The sequence below is a fragment of the Gavialis gangeticus genome, unplaced genomic scaffold (genome assembly GCF_001723915.1).
Source record: "Gavialis gangeticus isolate Ggan-Ray unplaced genomic scaffold, GavGan_comp1, whole genome shotgun sequence".
In the NCBI taxonomy this organism is placed as follows: Eukaryota; Metazoa; Chordata; order Crocodylia; family Gavialidae; genus Gavialis; species Gavialis gangeticus.
Window position 1 is genome coordinate 8,324,416 of NW_017729017.1, and position 15,669 is coordinate 8,340,084.

Sequence of the window (15,669 nt, forward strand, 5' to 3'; positions counted from 1 at the left end):
CCCCATTATGGACTGAATTTGCCCCAGCCTCAGGCCGGGGGAAGTAATCATAATCTGGGTGCCATCTGTGAGGCATGGGCTGTGGTATAGGGAAGGTTTGAAGACATGGATAACACTCCCAGCATTGGGGCAAGGAATGGACAGCCTCCCACTTAATAAATCAAGTAAACAACCAGATTGTGGCAGGAGAGACAGGGCAGACTGCCCTAGGCAGGTAGGCTTGCTGCTTTGGGATCTGGCCACAAAGTTGCCCTTGCCACACAGACACTCAAGTGAAGTTGCAATGGGAACTGATGAGGGATCCCAACAATCACGTTTCTTGTTGTGCCACACGAGCATGGCAGGAGGCACAATTGTGGGATCTTGCATCAGATCCCATCCTGCCATAATGCCAGTGCAGGGGGAGCCCAATCTCGGGCTTCCCTTGCACTGGCATGTAGCAAGCTTGGCTTCCTGTGCTCTCTTGCCTAGGAATCCTACCAACTGATCAGAACTCCCAGCTGGGGGAATACCCCATACACTCCCAAGGCTGGGAGTCCCAGTCAGCTGGGGGCTGCTCCTAGCCTCTGGAGCATATGGGAATCTTGAGGGGCTCCTGTGTGCTCCAAAGGCTGGGCACTGGCCACATGCTCAATTAGAGACATGATAGGAATCAGGCACAAAGTTATTAAATGTATTTTGTGTAATAGGTTTTTCATTTATTCTGTTTTATCATGCCATTAATTGATTGAACATGTGGCCAGGTCACTACTTAAGACCAGTTAATCTTGTCTTAAGTGTAACATCTGTCAGGGGCCACTGATTTATTGGTGATTTACTTGTGGAATTTCCAGAACATGAACACCATTGAAGACTTGACTCTTCAAGCTGTGGACAGAGGACAGTAAGGCTTGATTCTCCCCTGCTTTGTACCTAGTGTCTTTATTTATATCTCTGCCAAGTCTGTGTAAAGGAGAAGCAGATCTGAGTTTTTACTCATGGTGGTATTTGGTTTCTTCCTTGCATGGCTGTAAATGATAGCAAAGATTCTAGCAGTGGAGAGTTGGGCTTATAGGATACGCGATACTTTTGTAAGTTTTAGCCGTCTAAGTCACACAGTGACATTCTACTTCACCTTGCATAAGAGTCCAAAATTGTGCAGATGTCTATATTCCAGGTTTAATCGAATCCATCCTAAAACTGCTTGTTATCCAAAGACTGAGCTTTATCCAAGACAACAAACTTTCTGTGAAAACTCAAAAACATAGACTACCTTCCCAGCAATAGCTTCCCAGCCATCATGGATGTCATTAGCTTATATACCAACATCCCACACCAGGATGACATCCAGGCCTCCCTTACATATCTACAAAAGTAAGATTACAACTCAGAGTATAGACCTCAAGATATCACTGAACTTATACACTTTATCCTCACACACAAGAACTTCAGTTTCAATGACCAACACTTCCTTCAGACCATTGGCACAGTTATAGGCACCAAAATGGCTCCACATCAAGAACTACACCATTAAATCCATACTATATCTAAGATATGTAGATGACATCATCATTTGGACTGAAAACCTGCAGCCTCTGATTGATTTCTGTAACCCAGGCGGTACTCCAAGAGCTACGCCGTCTCCAGTTGAAGGGATCAAAGCAGGTGCACAAGTGCTGTGGGAGGTGTAGGGACTCTCCTCCCCCTGTAGAGCAGAGTCAGACCACCAATGGGGACTTAACCATATAACCTCTAATGAGAGAGCAGTACTGGGAACATAACTAGTATAAACCAGGGGGTATAGGGGACACTACAACGCCCCGAGGGGACAGGATTCAACAAAGGTTAGACACTTACAATCATAGACATATTCATCCAGTTGACAAAAGACAGGGTTAACCAAAATATAAAACAGAAACAGCAGAACAAACAATACTGGTTGGTGAAATAGAAAAAGTACAAAATACAAAATGTCAAATGACAAGGAATATAGGGCCTAGGTACCTGGATGGGGAGAAAGGGGGAAAACACAATGGCCCCTTTCCACTGCAAAAAGAATTTCTCCCTGTTAGCTCACTCACCCCAACTGTGACTTGAACTTAGATCTCCCACATGGTTGGCAGAAACTTTACCACACAACCACCAGTGCTGGTACTATGCCATCTTGGAAGGCATCTTGACCTTCCAGAAGCCCCTGCCTTGCATCAAGCTGCCTGGCCACTTACTGAAGGAGCTAGAAACCTCTCAGGTTGCTGCTCAGATCCTTGCTGGAGCTGGGGAGCTTCTCCTGCTGGCCGCAGCCTCTTGTAGGCAATCCTGGAGCCCAGTGGGTAGCCTCCCCGCCAGCCGCACACTGCACTGCTGAGGGTCCAACTGCTGCCTGCAGGTCCCACTCCTTCAGGTTCTTCTGGGGCACCTGCTCCTGCCCTGCTGGCCCAGCTTTTTGAAACTCCTTCCTTGCAGTCCCTCACTGAGTCAGCTGCGCTTCCTCTTTTATCCCCCTCCAGGTGACCCAAGGGGCCAATCAGGGGACATGGAGTGTGAGTCTCTGGGGCCTGATTGGTGAGGAAAGGGAATCCCAAGTCCTCCAATCATCTTTTACCCCTTGAAAACCTCTGGGCTAAGTCACTGCCAGCTAGCCCGTCACATTTTTATCACAAATTCAACAATCATCACCCCTCCATCAGACTCTCTCTTGAATGCTCCAACAACATCATTTCCTTTTTAGATACCATGATCAATATCCAAACCACCATAAACCACAAGAAACCCATGGGCCAACATACATATCTACACTGAACCAGCAATCATCCTAAATACACCGAAAAAGCAGTAATTTACAGCCAAGCTTCCCAATATCACTGAATTTGCACTCAGGAGAATACCCACAATTGTCACCTCACAAATCTCAAAAGGGCTTTCACACAACAAGGATACTCCAGAGAGAGAGGTCACATTTTTGAAAGAGCCACCCAGATGCCAGATGAAGAATTGCTTTGGTACAAAAAGAAAATCCCCATGAATCGCATACCATTAGTTATGGCACACCATCCTTCCCTGGAACCTATACGGAGAATCCTCAAATAATTGCAACCCATACTAGAAGAAGACCCATTTCTTATAGAGATCTTTCCAGAACTACCCATCCTAGCCTTTAAATAAGCAATGGACCTTGCTAACCTCTCCACCTGAAGCACACTTTATATGACCCAAACCACATCAAATGGATCCAGACCATATTGGACAAGCCACGTAAAATCTGCCAACACATCTCCACCATTCCCACAATAACTACACCTCACAATGGAAGCATCACCATTCCTAGATCTTACACCTGCACCTCGAGAAATATATCTCATCCAGTGCACCAGATGCTCTGATGGAAAATATGTAAGAGACACCAAATGCACACCAGAATGAATGCACACTGAAAATCCATCAAAGAAAAATATCTGATTACCTGTGGGTGCCCACTTCTCAGAAGACAATCACTCCCTCTGAGCTTGCAGTTCTAATCCCTAAAGGGAACTTACAAAACCCCTTTCCTAGACAAGCCTATGAACTTCACTTCATAAATCTACTAGATAAAAAAATCATGAACTCAATATAGACACTGGATTTATGACACATTACAACCTGCCTGGCATCTAACATACCAGGTAGCCTGCCTTTAGCTTACCACTGGCATTCCTTCTCACTTTTCCCTCCCTTCCCCACCTCCTATCTTACCTTTTGTCTTCCAAACTTCCACTTATTTGCATCTTCACAGACTTCTTGTTTACTTTAGCTTCTTTCCTCCTTGGAGAACTCATAACAGCAGCAGAGTCTCCCAAAGCCTGAAGAAGGGTGTTTGTGCCCAAAAGCTTGCAAATAACCTTTTTTCCAACTACTTAGTTGGTCTAATAAAAGAGCTCACATCTACCCAAAGAACCGCTCCTTATATGGCTGCATTTTTGCCCTGCTCAACTTAGTTTGTTTTACAGCGCATACTCATAAGAGCCAGGTCTCTCAGAGGCATCTAACTGGTCAGGATAATCAGTCCTTCCTGACCACTGCACATTTCTTTGGAAATACAACAGTCTTAGAATAAAAATTAAATCCTTGTGCAATTGCTAGTGGGCAGAGATGTCTTTCAGATGATGTTCTTGCACACTAATTTAAGCAAACCTGAGTATAAGAGATATAGTTCATCCAGAGAAGTCCTGCAGAATTTAATAGGGATGAAAACAAAAGCACGGCAAAAGAATCCTTTGAATCATCTAGAGATTGAGATCCTTTCTGCAGGTTTTCTGAGTCAACCTGTAAAATTGTGTAGCAGGGATATTAAACTCAGTAAGATACTCAGACATTCTGTAGCATCCTGAATCTAAAGTCCAATTCTGATTTTCTGTTGTGTTCTGTAGATTTCAATGTCAGTTTCAAAGAACACTTTAAAAACATGGCTTTAGTTTCATCTCTATGTTTTCTCCATAAGGCAATGTTGTGTGAACCCATATACACAGGCATGCAGTCACTTTCCTTGATAGGAGAACAACATTTTTGGTTGCAACACAGATACAGGAAGCACCTTTAAACACTTTCCTGCTAATCAAGCTGATTATCAGCATCTGTTTCTAGCCTATGGGTGCAGTTGGTATCTGTTTTATATTATTGTTTTGATTTTATTTTTTCTGAGCTGGCTCACATCAGTCTTTCTCTCTCTTTTCTCCAAAACATTTTGTTTCTGTCAGTATTTTTTAACATTCATAACATCTGGTCTCAAACTCTTATTTGACCTCTTTTCTGGCAGTTAAGACATTTGCTTGAGATCATGTCTGATCTGTCACACCTGTGACATTTATGGACAAGGTGAAAGATGACACCCCTTACTGAATTGTTCTCTATTGCCTTGCAATAAAAGTTCTCTAAGTCCACTGGGAATGTAAAGGCCTCTTTGGAAGAGAGAGGGATGGTAAGGAACTTCTCTCATAATATACAGGTTTGTTCTGAAAAGCTATACAATAACTGAAAAGAATAAAGGGAAATTCAATCACTTTACTTGCTTTAATTTAGTGCTATAAATATTTGCTTTCCAAATGAAAGTTTATTTTTGTGATTTGAAAGACAGCTTTATAATAGAAGTCACAGGAACACTTCTAAATCATTTAAATACAAAGGCCATTTAGTTCTTTCTTATAGCTTTTACTGTCAGATAAAAGAGTTCCATAGCCAGAGATTTGCTAAACACATTTCCCCATGGCCACTTTACAGGATTCTATGTGTAGCCCTCTCCCACCCTTTGGTTCCAAACAGGTCTCCCTGCTGGCCTTGTATGTGTACTCAGGGGATAAGTAATAGGGGACAATGATGTGTTTGGCTGGTGAAGGAAAACAATGCATTGAGACTATCTCTGAAAAATGGAAGAATTTGCAATGTATTCCAACACTGGAGAGATGCTGAGCCTGAACAGAATCAAGATTTGTTATCCCAGAGCACTCAAACAAGGCAGAACTTTTCAAGCTCTGTACCACATGGGACTGGAGCATGAACTATAAATAGGCAGGAAGTCGAAGAGAACCCTACTGCTACTTACTGTACCTAAGTAACTCTGAGCCTGGACAATCCTTCCAGTGAATAGAGTACCATACGTGACTTCATAGCATTGGAAGGCCCAGGAAGTATACAACTTTTAGGGGGTAATATTGAAATCCAACATCTTAATTGGTCATAGGTGTCCAAAATAGCTGCCCAAATTGTAGTACATAATGAGTATTATGGTATGGAAAGGCATTTATAATGTTTTTTACACCATAAAACAGAGCTCCCTTAGTGTCTACATAAGTCACCGTTTGGGCTCCTCATTTTGGCTATGCTTGCTTGTTCCTTCCCAAATTGGCTTGATCTCTTCCTCTGACAGTGGCTTATTTCATATTTCAAAAGCCTTTGTTGTAAGTATTCAAGAGGCACTATTTCCTCACCTGCAGGGGGTGTTTAACCATGGCTCTGTTCACTCCCCTTCTGAAAAAATCTTGAAGGATGCAATGGAAAATTGCTGTTTCTCCTGTCAGGCTCTTTCACACAGTCCCCAGCTATAGCCAGGGGATCTGGTGATACATTTGAGGCTACTGTAACCTTTGGAATGCTTATGCCAAATAACACTTTGTCCCCATTAACACTGAAAATGTATTTCTTGAACCCATGATTTCTCAGTGCCAAACTAAGGTAGTCTTAGATGGAGGCTACAGTATCAACTTAAATATATACAGGACAGTAGATAGCACCTGGAAAACCTAATGGGTGTTTTGGGTACCCCACCCACTGAAGAGATGTTCCCAAACTTGGGTCAAGTCACACTTCATCTGTAGGCAGTGGCAAGAATTCCATTGACCTCAGTCAGCAGAATAAGGCTGTGTTGGGACTTTATGTGAACGATCCCTGTTCTTGCTTCTCAAGGGATTTCATTGAGTTATCTTGACTTACAGGGTCCAAGGATCTGACTTTACCTCTCTGTCATTTAATAAACTTTATCATTAATTTGTTTTCTGAAAACATCACATTTAATTCTGTTAGTTTGATCAGTGAACCCTTCAAAATGTGGCTGTTTTTACTCCCTCATATGAAATACAGGAAGCAAATTGTGTGTGTGTGTGTGTGTGTGTGTGTGTTTTATTATTTTCTGCAAGCTAAAAAATGCTTGTACAATGTGAATGGCTGCTGAAAGAGGAAAGTCATTCAGGCCAATAACAATATCACAGTATTGACTGTTTAAGATAATTTGCACCAGACTTGACAACACGTATTCCTTATTAAGTTACTTGGACAAGTGACTTGAAATAATTCCATAATACTTTCCTAATCAATTCCATTTATAAGCAGGTTAATTAAATCATGTAATAATACACTATGAAAAAGCTTTGTTACTATATATGTAGATACACATACATACATGTGCCCAGACTCTTGCATCCAGCTATATGTGAAAAGATCTTTTCCTTTCGTGAAGTGCATGACGGTTCCTATTAACATCAAGGGAGTTACTCTCTATAAATCCTATCTCTGAATTTGCCTTTATAATTTGCAACTCCATTAAAGGTTCATGTGCTTTGATACCTCCTGATAACCACAAGCCTGACCTGTAGTATAGTAGTTAGTGGCAAGTTATTGTCAACAGAACAGTAAGACAGCATGTGAAAGTGAGGAAAAGCCCACAGAAAAAAATGTAGGTTTTCTGACCAGCTCTATATTTTATGGTATAAATCAACAATAACTTTTTTGATGGTTTTTCCCACACCAACATGTCTAGGAAAACTTCCTTTTCCTTGTTGTAGTAGTGTACATTCTTTACTTCCATTTTGTATATCCTTCTACACAAATGTTCTATTTTGTATTCACAATCCTTTAACTGTTGGGGATGCAGTGGTCATTAATGTGCATCTTTAAGTTGCCTGAAGGGATATTGTAGACAGATATCTTTTTACTTTCTCCTTTTACTTCCAGGCACCACTAAAACCCAAGCGTCTTTAGTGTTTTTGTTTGGAAGATTGCTTTATGTAAGCAAAAGGTGAGAAAGATGTCAGCTCTAGCAAAACTTTAAAAAGTTCCCAGAACCAGTTCAGATATGCATCCATTTCTCTGAAATGTCTCCATAACTTGGGCAAACAGGCTTTTTAAAGTAGATTTTTGGTAGATTTCTTGTTTCTGCTGGGGCTGGAAATACTATAAGGGCAAATTTCTCATGGTGCAATGGGGCCAGATTCTGCAGTACACTGAAATTGGTATTGGTAGCTGTGGGAACTCAGCATCTCAGGAAATGCTCACCATGCCACATGATCAGCCTTTGATGGTTCTATATTCAGTCCTTATTAGACTTTAATGGCCTGATCTTGCCAATATTTTAGGACTTCAGCAATTCCAATTCAAGTGAGGAATTTAATTCCAGCCAAGGCACCAGTCATTTGAACAAGAAGGTATCTGTGCAAGAAGGGCACTGTGTGCTCTGAAAGGTTCCATGTGCCCATTAATATGGTAGTTATATATGACAGTTTTATGCCAGTCCATTTAGGAATGTTACTGGCTAGATCCTGTCACTCATGTTCATACTGAGCAGTATCTTATTTTGTAAACCAGTTTATGGCAGAATAAAATACCATTCAACATGAGTAAAAGGTTGGTAGGGTCTTTAACTGGTACATCTATCAGAACCCTCTTCTCTTGCCTTTCCCTCCCATACCCAAATTGTTTACAGACTCTTGAACCCGTATGTCTGATTACAAGAAACATCTATCAACATTTTAACAGAATCCAACCTTGCAAGATTTATGGCCGCAAATCGGTTGTGCAAAGGGGAAGGAATGCACACATTTTTTTTCTGTCACTGTTTAGACTCTCTTGGGTTCCTCTCTCTCAACTTTATGGAGGGAGAGACTGACACTTATCTGCTTCCTGTCAACATCTGGCCCGTCTTTTGCTGGGCTTTAGACTGAGGCAGTGGAGGGAGAACAAAATGTTTGAGAAATATTAGCATTTATATTTGAGAGAATGTCTACATTTTTTGAGTCTTGTAGCCCTCATCTATGTTTAGAAGTAAGCAGTTAAAATGAAGTAATGATTCCTAGTTTGGATGTAAATAGAGAATGAGAGGATGCAAGAAGGCAACTCTTGCCCATGTAACCACAAACCAAAATTTTGATATGGGCAAGAGCCATAGAACACAATACTTCTGATGTGTGCATGCATAGAGTCAATGATGTGTGTGGCATGTCCCAGGTCAAGTAATAATTTGTCATTAAATGACCTCTTAGAATAAATAAAATAAAAAATAATAAATGGACAGAGAGAAAAATAGTGTTTTTATTTAGCTATTATTTCTAGAGATGCATTTAAATTGTTGGGAGCTGCATGTGAGTCATGGGCCATAGTTTGGCTACCCCTTAACTAGGCTTGCTCTTGGTAATGGTAGGGAGAGTTTCTAAGCTGGCCAAATGAAGCTGTTGAGTATCATTACAAAAAAAAACTAGGAGACTGAGGTTATGGGCAGACATAACTTTTAGCTGTTTTTACAGGGGAGTTTTAACTCTGAATGAGATGAGTTAAAATTACAATAGTTCTGGTAAACTTATATTAAAATAAGAGCATGCAGATTTAACAGTTACATCCTAACACCTTATATCTGTATTGTTCAATATTGATATCATTGTTACATGCATTTATCTTATCTGAGATCAAGAGCAAAATAACAGTTTCCCATATGCTGAACTGTAACTGGTAAGAGGTCCAAGAGCTTTAGGATTCTGAAGCTGGCTGTGCTGGCATTCAGATGGGGACCAGTGGTTATAAACTGTTTTGCCATACCTGGGAGGACAGGACCAAAAGTATGTTCTATCTAGGGGTTCAGCCTGGTCTTTATTACATGTCATAGAAATGGCTATCCTTACAGTTTGCCCTTGTTAGAACCAGGATACAATGCTGCACAGTACAGTGCTGTCATCAGGGGTGACTGGTACCTCCTGAGTCTGTGGGGCACAATTTGTGGGTTCGCCCGAGGGTGGGCCAAAAGCTCTATATCCACTCCTATACTTACGTGCCGTGGCTTAGTGCCCCTCACCCCCCCCCCCCCCGGCCAATATGCCACCAGCCTGAGCAATGCCGAGGCGGGGGCCAATCTCAGGGAAGGCATGTGCCCCTCCTACCAGTCACCTGTGGCTATCATAGTAGGCAGGTCTAAAGGTCATTATAAACACACTTGGTCCTCAACTGTACTCACAATTTCTATTTTAATGTGGTCAGTTTCATACTGTAAATGGATTTGAGAAATCAGTGCACATGCTATCCCATTTTCCTGCTGGTTCTAAGTCTTGATTACGCAGTACTACAGCATAAGATAAAATTTTGCATTTCAGAAAGAAATAAAATTCCTTCATGACATGCAACCAGTTCACCTTCAGTTCTCTGGTGAATACCCCTTCTGTCTCCATCTCTCTGTCCCTGTACTTCATGTACCGACTTGTTTACAGAAGCATTCACCCCATGAGATAAAACCAATCATTCATTCAATTGTAGGGAAGACAAAGCCAGCTAACTAGCCAGCTTCAAAGGCTCTCTGCTTTGCTTGCAATACACATGAGACAGATAGTTTGAAACATATACTGGAGAGGCTAATGAGAGACAGAGTGCCCCGTGTGCTCCTGGTTTTGGTTTAGCAGTTTAACCGTCGGCAGTAGCAGACAGTCTGAAAAATTCGGCAGTGGCAGAAGGCACAGAAGTCACAACATGGGTTAGAGTACGGCTTGCATGATTTTGAAGTAGCCACACAATTTGCAGGTGTGGGCCTGGTTTCAGGAGACCTTTTCGGTGCAGTCTTTTTCTGCAAGAAAGAAATGAAACACAACACCAATAAAGGTCAAGATTGAATCTTTGATACAAAACTGAACCTTGGAAATATTGGCTTCAGGCTGGGAGAAAATTTCTAATATTTCGGCTGGAATCAATCAAAAATAAGTAGTCAACCTAAAGATCCTGAACCATACAAAATGTTGGCTTAAGATGAACTGGACAAGAATGGACAGAGCCCTTGAGAATACAGTGTGTGTGTGGAGGGGGTGAGGGCGGGGGAGTAATTGTGCATTGGCAAAAGGCTGGACCAGATGATCTAGGAGTAGTTCATAATATTTTCCCATTTCCATTGCCTATTTATCTGAAGATCTCAAATGCTTTTCAAACATGGTGAATTGAATCTCAGGATTCTGCTGCAGAATCTTCATTTTATAAACAGGGAAACAGAAGGACTGTGAGGTGAAATAACTCATCTAAAATCACACAGGAAGTCTGTGGCACACCTGCAAATGGAACACAGATTTCTTGACTCTTAGGCCAGTGCTGTCACCACAAATCCAGTGGTCATCTCCATTGATTTGTTAATTTTTTAACCATATTTTCAGAGACCTTCCTAAAATTTATCCCTCGCTGCTGTAAAAAACCCCACCACCATGACAAAATATTTGTGCATGGAAATGAAATAATTATACATACCAACAGGTAATCAAGAACACATTCTGTTTGGGCATTGAAGCCCGGTTTTGAAGCACAAGTAAGTGAGTAAAAAAGAGAATAAATCCTTTAGAGAAATGTAGAAATGAAGTTCTCTATGAATGCAGAAAGTTGCTGTGAGTGCACTGTGTATGTGGAGGGGTAGCTGGGATTCCATACTACTAGGATTAGCATTGGGCATTTGTAGATGACACGTGGTTTCCTGTTTCGGCTGCGGCAATTGTGTTTGTGTTTGCACAATCTACCGCTTTAAAAGTCTTTTCAACACTTTTAGTTAACCCTGCTCACTGAGGTTTTATTTCCCGGCACCCCGGCTTAGCACTCCCGATAGTGTTGTGCACACACTGAGCATCTCAAAACATCTCAGAGATGTGTAATTGCTTTTCTTCACCACCAGGTGGTGCTGTGCTTTTTCTTTAGCCAGTAGGTGGTACTGTGAATTTATTTTGTGTGTTAACCCCTCCCTCTCATTGCTCAGCTGATCAGGAGTGGGTTTGAGTGAGGCATGGCTTTCAAAATATATTATTTTAAATATACACGGGTAGGAAAATGGCTGAGCGAGAGCAAACCTGTAGTGTGCAACAAGTGGTAGTTAATTACTCGTTGGTAATTGTTTTCCCACCTGTAACGTATATTCTCCCTGAGTACCCACCACTCATGCCCCCCACCTGCCGTGCCCACCAGGTTCATAACTGCCCAGCACTGCAGCATCAACAGAACGGTAAGTTTGTAAAGTTTTGAGTTTGCTACCCCTACCCTTGAACGTTTCTCTTTTCAAACCTTCCTATTTCACACAGTTCTGTCTCCAGAACCATGGTAAATAGTTCAGGTGGTTGTTGCCTGTCAGATGCGCCATTTAACATATCCACTGGCCCCCCCAGTTTCATGTCTTCTTTCTTCCCCCTCTCTCTGAATAATGCAGCAAATCCTCTGATCAATGGAGAGAAAAAAGAACAAAGAATGATAGTGCTTAGATTTTGTATAGATAGTTTTATAGACAGAGATAGATTTTGTATAGATAGCGATAGTTTATGGATAGAGTTATAGAGGTATTTTGTATAGAGATAGCTTTAATATTTAATATTATTATTTATATATAATTTCCTTATTTTAATTATCTATTATTTAATTTAAGAACTTTTACTTAGTTTGTCTTTTTTTTTTATTTTGATAAAAAGTACCACTTTTCCTGTTAATAAAACAGTAGCACAGTGGGAAGCAGGTAAGCAGACAAGAAGGCATGCATGGACCTTTACTGATGGTGATTAACAGCTCTTTCTTGTATTATAATGCATGTTCCCCCTGGGAGGGAGGGGGCAGGGAGTGTCACCCTGGAACATCTGCAAACAGCATTTTTTCTGCCCATCCATCCCTTCATCCCTCCCCCCACTTTCACACCACAGCTGACTGCAGGGAGCCAGGTAGTGAAGGTAATGGCAGAGAAACCTATTATGGGACAGTCAGTTGTTTTGTCCTACCACCCCCGGTGGTAGTGTATGTGCTGTCCCCCACCATGCTCATTTTCCATCCAGCACCAGTGCCCCCCACCTGCTGCTGCTGCACCCAGCACAATGTTCAGTGTGGAGCACAGCAGCATCTCCAGAATGGTAAGTTTTCAACAGTGTGTGCCCTTAACCCTTCAATATTTCAAACCTTCCTATTTCTTCTAATTCACATTTCCATTCTAGAACCACGATGATTAGTCAAGGTAGATGCTGCCTGCCAGACCATCCCCCCAGACTATGAAGTATCCCTGGTGATATATAGGTAATAAATGTCCCAGTGACCTCGGGGGCAGGCGGTGTTTTGACTTTTGTTGGTTCAAACCCCTGTTCTTTTTTTCTTCTCCTCCCTGCAGAACACTATGAACCTCAGAGATAGAAAAGTTTCAGTACTGACACTATCAAGAAGCCACCTTTTTTTGTTATGGTTATAAAGTTCAGAAATTTGAAATTGTTTTTTCTTTCACTCATCTGTAGGTGGATTGTGTTTTGGGAGTGGGTGAAGTTGGTCAGTTGGGAGAAGTGCTGGCTGCTCCTGTCCTTCTCAGCCTGGGGATCCTTTGCATGTATGCAAGATAATTTCACAAAAGACAGGAGGTCACATAAATCACTTGCTGTTAACAGTTGTTTATAAGGTAGGGTATTTATGGAGTCATGGCATTATTGGAAAAATGGGAGGTCCTCCACTGCTTTCTTTACCTGCAACCCCAAAGCCAGGATCACCTCGTTGTAAGCAATGGTTGTCCGGTTGTCCCCCACGCCCTCTGCCCATCCACTCCAGAACTGGACACACAAGAAGAAAAAACAGCAAATGGCAATACTTGGCCAGGCATGCATGCAGGGAGCTTGAATGAGGGCAACTCCTCTGTGTAATGGTTGGCTCCCCAATCAATCAATCAATCAATCAATCAATCAATCAATCAATCAATCAATCAATCAAAACACCCTCTCCAATCAAAACATCATCCCCTCCCCAATCAATCAATCAATCAAGCAAGCAAGCAAGCAAGCAGGAACATGTACAAATCAGCGTTTTTCCTTTCTGCTCTTCATTTTTTCACAATAAATTGAAATGCTATCTATTTCAATTTATTGTGAAATAGGGGTGGTGCAGGTGCTAAGGCATAGGGTTAATAGCCCAGAGGTTGCAAGTTTGAAGCCAGAGAAGTGCTCGTGGCATGGCCCTGTCAGATTGCAATGAATCTGTGAATTCTGCTAAATACCTTGTCACACAAGGATGCAAGAAAGGAAAGTGCCTAGAAGCTCTGCTTTAACTAACACTGGTGGCTGTGTGACAAAGCTTCTACCTACCACGTGGGAGATCTGAGTTCAATTCCCAACTTTGGTGACTTCGGGTGAATGAGCTAACAGGGAGAAATTCCTCTTGCAGTGGAAAAGGACCATTGTGTTTGGGGTCTTTAAGAAGAGGCTGGATGCCTACCTGGCTGGACTTGTCTGAGTCCCATTTCTCTTTTTGGGGTTTTTTGTTGTTCTCCCACCCTGGCGGGGGGTCGGGCTAGAAGATCTACTAGGTCCCTTCCGACCCTTAATCTATGAATCTATGAATATTTCGATTGGGAAATCACAATACAGCTGAAACAGTATAGATATTTTTGTTTGATTAGTATTGATCAGTATTACTACTATCAAGTGTGAAGCAGTGTAAGTGTGCAAGTGTGTGTGTGCATAGATAGGCTGGGAATTTTCTCCCACCAGAAGCAGGGTCATATTTTGGCCCCAGCCCTGGGGTAACAGGCAGGGAGGGAGAGGCCACAGCGTAGGGTGCAACAGGGGGATGCTTGGGCCAAAGTCTGTTCAGAGTGTGCATGCATGGCTTGTGAGGGGTGATACACCACTTACACTTTATGGGAACATTACAAGATACTTACAAGTCACCAGTCACACATCTTCTTGCATCTCAGGAACACAAAATGATGACTGAGTTCTGGGAAGAGGAACTGCATCAGTTGCATCAATTTCTCCCCATTCCTTCTCCTCCTCCAGATGATCTGTGCTACTCCCTGGAGTTGAAGGGGACACTGGCACTGGGATCAAGTGTAGGGTGACTTGCTCTTCTTGGCAGTGCCCATCCACCAGGAGCACAGAGCAGTCTCTGTACTCCTCTGACATGGTCATGGTACAACTCTCAGGAGGAGCTGCCTCTGTCGGTGTGCTCTCTTCCTCCTCAACCAGGTCCCGAAAGTCAGCATACCTGGAGTGTCGCCCTCATCCTTGGAGAGAATGACGGACAGTTGGTTGTAGAAAAGAGCAATTGTGCACCCTGCTCAAGAGCGAGAGTTCACATCTTTGGCATGGTAAAACGCAGATCTCAAGGCCTTGATCTTGCACTGGATCTGGGTCCAGTTACGATTGTGCCTTTGAGCCTGCATTTCTTTTGCAATGGCGACATAAACAGGCTTATTCCTCCTATTTTCCAGACTGTCCGTGATGCTTTGCTCCAAACAAATGTCAATTAAGTCCTGCAGTTCTTCCCAGGTCCAGTTGGGTCCATGTGTGTTGGAGGTATCAGCCTCCTGCTCCGAGACCACCACACTGCTGGCCTTCACTTTCTGAGACACGGGGAAGCAGCTCATGGTCAACAGCAAGTGATTGTCCATTGGGCCACTATCCATTGGGATGGCTGCCCAATGCCCAAGAATGTTACCATGTTACCAAAATCGATTCACACCTGCCCTGCCTGCTTGTGTTTTGGCCTGTCATCTCCTAGTTAGTCCCACAATGAAGGCCTTTTTGTTATGGCTGAATAAAATAATTTTATTGCAGAAGCACTGTCTGTTTTTGCAGACCTTAGAAATGTATTTAGCTGGCTGGTTCAATGTTAAGAGAAGAGTACTATTGAATATGCCTTTGGCTGATTGAAAGGATATTGGCAGGAGCTTACATGCCAGCTCGAGCTGGAACCAGAAAATATCATGGCATTTGTAGTGGCAGCCTGCATGCTGCACATCTTCTGTGAGGCCCGCGGAGAGATTTTCAGGGAGTCATGAGCTGAAGAAGTGCAACAGGCAGTGGCCAGACAGAGATGTGGCCGGGCAGCAGTGCAGGGACCAAGGAGATATCAACAAGGAGAAGCTGGCTGAGCGGCACTTAAGAATCATAGAATCATAGAATCAATGAGTGGGAAGGGACCTAGACAGATCAT

At 42.5% G+C, this 15,669-nt stretch overlaps 1 protein-coding gene across 1 annotated transcript in view; it reads right to left on the bottom strand.

Moving 5' to 3' along the window:
- Nucleotides 1–9,591: 9,591 nt before the first annotated feature.
- Nucleotides 9,592–15,669, bottom strand: part of ASIP (agouti signaling protein) — a 70,879-nt gene continuing 64,801 nt past the window's right edge. Inside the window, exon 4 of the mRNA XM_019513097.1 lies at nucleotides 9,592–10,321. Within this exon, the coding sequence (XP_019368642.1) occupies nucleotides 10,154–10,321 (168 nt within the window). The 3' untranslated portion in view covers nucleotides 9,592–10,153. The remainder of the gene's footprint in view (nucleotides 10,322–15,669) is intronic.